The sequence below is a fragment of the Entelurus aequoreus genome, linkage group LG14 (genome assembly GCF_033978785.1).
Source record: "Entelurus aequoreus isolate RoL-2023_Sb linkage group LG14, RoL_Eaeq_v1.1, whole genome shotgun sequence".
Lineage (NCBI taxonomy): Eukaryota > Metazoa > Chordata > Actinopteri > Syngnathiformes > Syngnathidae > Entelurus > Entelurus aequoreus.
In genome coordinates, this window is record NC_084744.1 from 53086611 (window position 1) to 53089398 (window position 2788).

Genomic DNA, 2788 nt, shown 5'->3' on the forward strand with positions numbered 1-2788 from the left:
TATATAATCATGTTAATAAACATACTATATGTGGGTAAATGTGTATATATATATAATCATGTTAATAAACATACTATATGTGGGTAAATGTGTATACATAATCATGTTAATAAACATACTATGTGTTAAATATATATAATACTGTAATGAACACACATTAATATATATATATATATATATATATATATATATATATATATATATATATATATATATATATATATATATATATATATATATATATATATATATATATCTCAGTATATATTTATAATCATGTTAATAAACATACTACTTGTGAAATATATGTAATACTGTAGTAAACATACACTATGTAAATGGTGGTAATACTGTAGTAAACATATGTATATTAAATACGGATATACACTACCGTTCAAAAGTTTGGGGTCACCCAAACAATTTTGTGGAATAGCCTTCATTTCTAAGAACAAGAATAGACTGTCGAGTTTCAGATGAAAGTTCTCTTTTTCTGGCCATTTTGAGCGTTTAATTGACCCCACAAATGTGATGCTCCAGAAACTCAATCTGCTCTAAGGAAGGTCAGTTTTGTAGCTTCTGTAACGAGCTAAACTGTTTTCAGATGTGTGAACATGATTGCACAAGGGTTTTCTAATCATCAATTAGCCTTCTGAGCCAATGAGCAAACACATTGTACCATTAGAACACTGGAGTGATAGTTTCTGGAAATGGGCCTCTATACACCTATGTAGATATTGCACCAAAAACCAGACATTTGCAGCTAGAATAGTCATTTACCACATTAGCAATGTATAGAGTGTATTTCTTTAAAGTTAAGACTAGTTTAAAGTTATCTTCATTGAAAAGTACAGTGCTTTTCCTTCAAAAATAAGGACATTTCAATGTGACCCCAAACTTTTGAACGGTAGTGTATATTATACTGTAATAAACATTCATCATAAATGTTTTTTTTTTTTTCATTTTCATGTATTTATCTGTCATTTATCTGTCTGAGTGTTACTACAATGCATTAAATAATATTTATATGTCAGAAATATTTGCCAATGCTGATTAATCATGATGAATAAATCTGTGGACTGATTAATATGATAAAAAAAATGTAATCCATAATCAATATCTAACAGTGTTGTTAAACTGTGATTAACATGACGAAAAACTCTGATCCATAATTAATATCTAACATAATATTGTAAAACTGTGATTAGTGTGATGAAAATATGATCCATAATCAATATGTAGCATAATATTGTTAAACTGTGATCAGTATTATAAAAAAATGTTGAGCCATAATTAATATCTAACATAATATTGTTAAACTGTAATCAATATTATAAAAAAAGTTGATCCATAATTAATATCCAACATAATGTTGTTAAACTGTGATTAATATAATGAAAACATGATCCATAATCAATATGTAACATAATGTTGTTAAACTGTGATAAATTTGATGAAAATATGATTCATAATCAAATAAACTCTGATTAATATGATGCAACTATTATCCCTAATCAATTAAACTGTGATTAATATGATGAAACTATGATCCCTAATCAATTAAACTGTGATTAATATGATGCAACTATGATCCAAAATCAATTAAACTGATTAATATGATGAAAACATGATTAATAATCAATATGTAACAATGTTGTTAAACTGTGATTAATATGGTGAAAACATGATCCATAATCAATTAAACTGTGATTAATATGATGAAAATATGATCCATAATATCTAACATAATGTTGTTAAACTGTGATTAATATGATAAAAATATGATCCATAATAAAACTGATTAATATGATGAAAATATGATCCGTAATCAATTAAACGGTGATTAATATGATGAAAATATGATCCATAGTCAATTAAACTGTGATTAATATGATGAAAATATGATCCATAATCAATTAAACTGTGATTAATATGATGAAAATATGATCAATAATCAATTAAACTGTGATTAATATGATGAAAATATGATCCATAATCAATTAAACTGTGATTAATATGATGAAAATATGATCCATAATCAATTAAACTGTGATTAATCAATATGTGACATAATGTTGTTGTCTGTCAGGCGTTTGGCTTCATGTCCCGTGTGGCGCTGCAGGCGGAGAAGTTGAACCATCACCCCGAGTGGTTCAACGCTTACAACAAGGTAACCCTGTATGGGCTGCAGGACACGTCGCCATGGCGACCGCACCATCAAAACACTGTGTGTGTGTGTGTGTGTGTGTGTGTGTGTGTGTGTGTGACAGGTCCAGATCACGCTGACCACACACGACTGCGGCGGTCTGTCCAAGCGAGACATCAAGATGGCCAAATTTATTGACAAAATTTTACTTTCTGTTTAACTTTCATTTCTCCCAATAAATACAAGTTTTCTTCATCACAATAAATATATTTTGTATCGATGCTGCTTTTCATGTGGTCATCAGTTTTCTTGATCCCTTTCAGGTGTTCACACAATGTAGTGTCCCTTGGATTTATTGAAGCCATGCATTCTTTCAAACTGGGCAAAATATGGTAGAAAAGTAACTAGGTAAGTAAAAGTTACTAGTAATCATATAGATGAGTATTATTCATTAATATACTTTAATAAAACTAATATGAGAAACGATTGAAAAAAAATAAAGTAAAGAACAAACATTTATATTTTCTACGCCATAATTGTTTTTTTCTTGATAAATATGCATAACTAAATTAATAATACATAGCTTCTGTAATAATGTCATTACGTAACGTAATGCTGTTTACGTAAATAATAAACACGTGTAAT

General features: G+C 28.3%; 1 protein-coding gene across 2 annotated transcripts in view; it reads left to right on the plus strand.

The window, feature by feature from the left end:
* LOC133665034 (pterin-4-alpha-carbinolamine dehydratase 2-like) overlaps positions 1-2424 on the plus strand; it is a 31690-nt gene extending 29266 nt beyond the window's left edge. For both annotated transcript variants that reach the window (XM_062070187.1, XM_062070188.1), the window contains 2 exons: positions 2087-2167; positions 2268-2424. In XM_062070187.1, the coding sequence (XP_061926171.1) occupies positions 2087-2167; positions 2268-2363 (177 nt within the window). In that variant the 3' untranslated portion in view covers positions 2364-2424. The remainder of the gene's footprint in view (positions 1-2086; positions 2168-2267) is intronic.
* Positions 2425-2788: the final 364 nt, after the last annotated feature.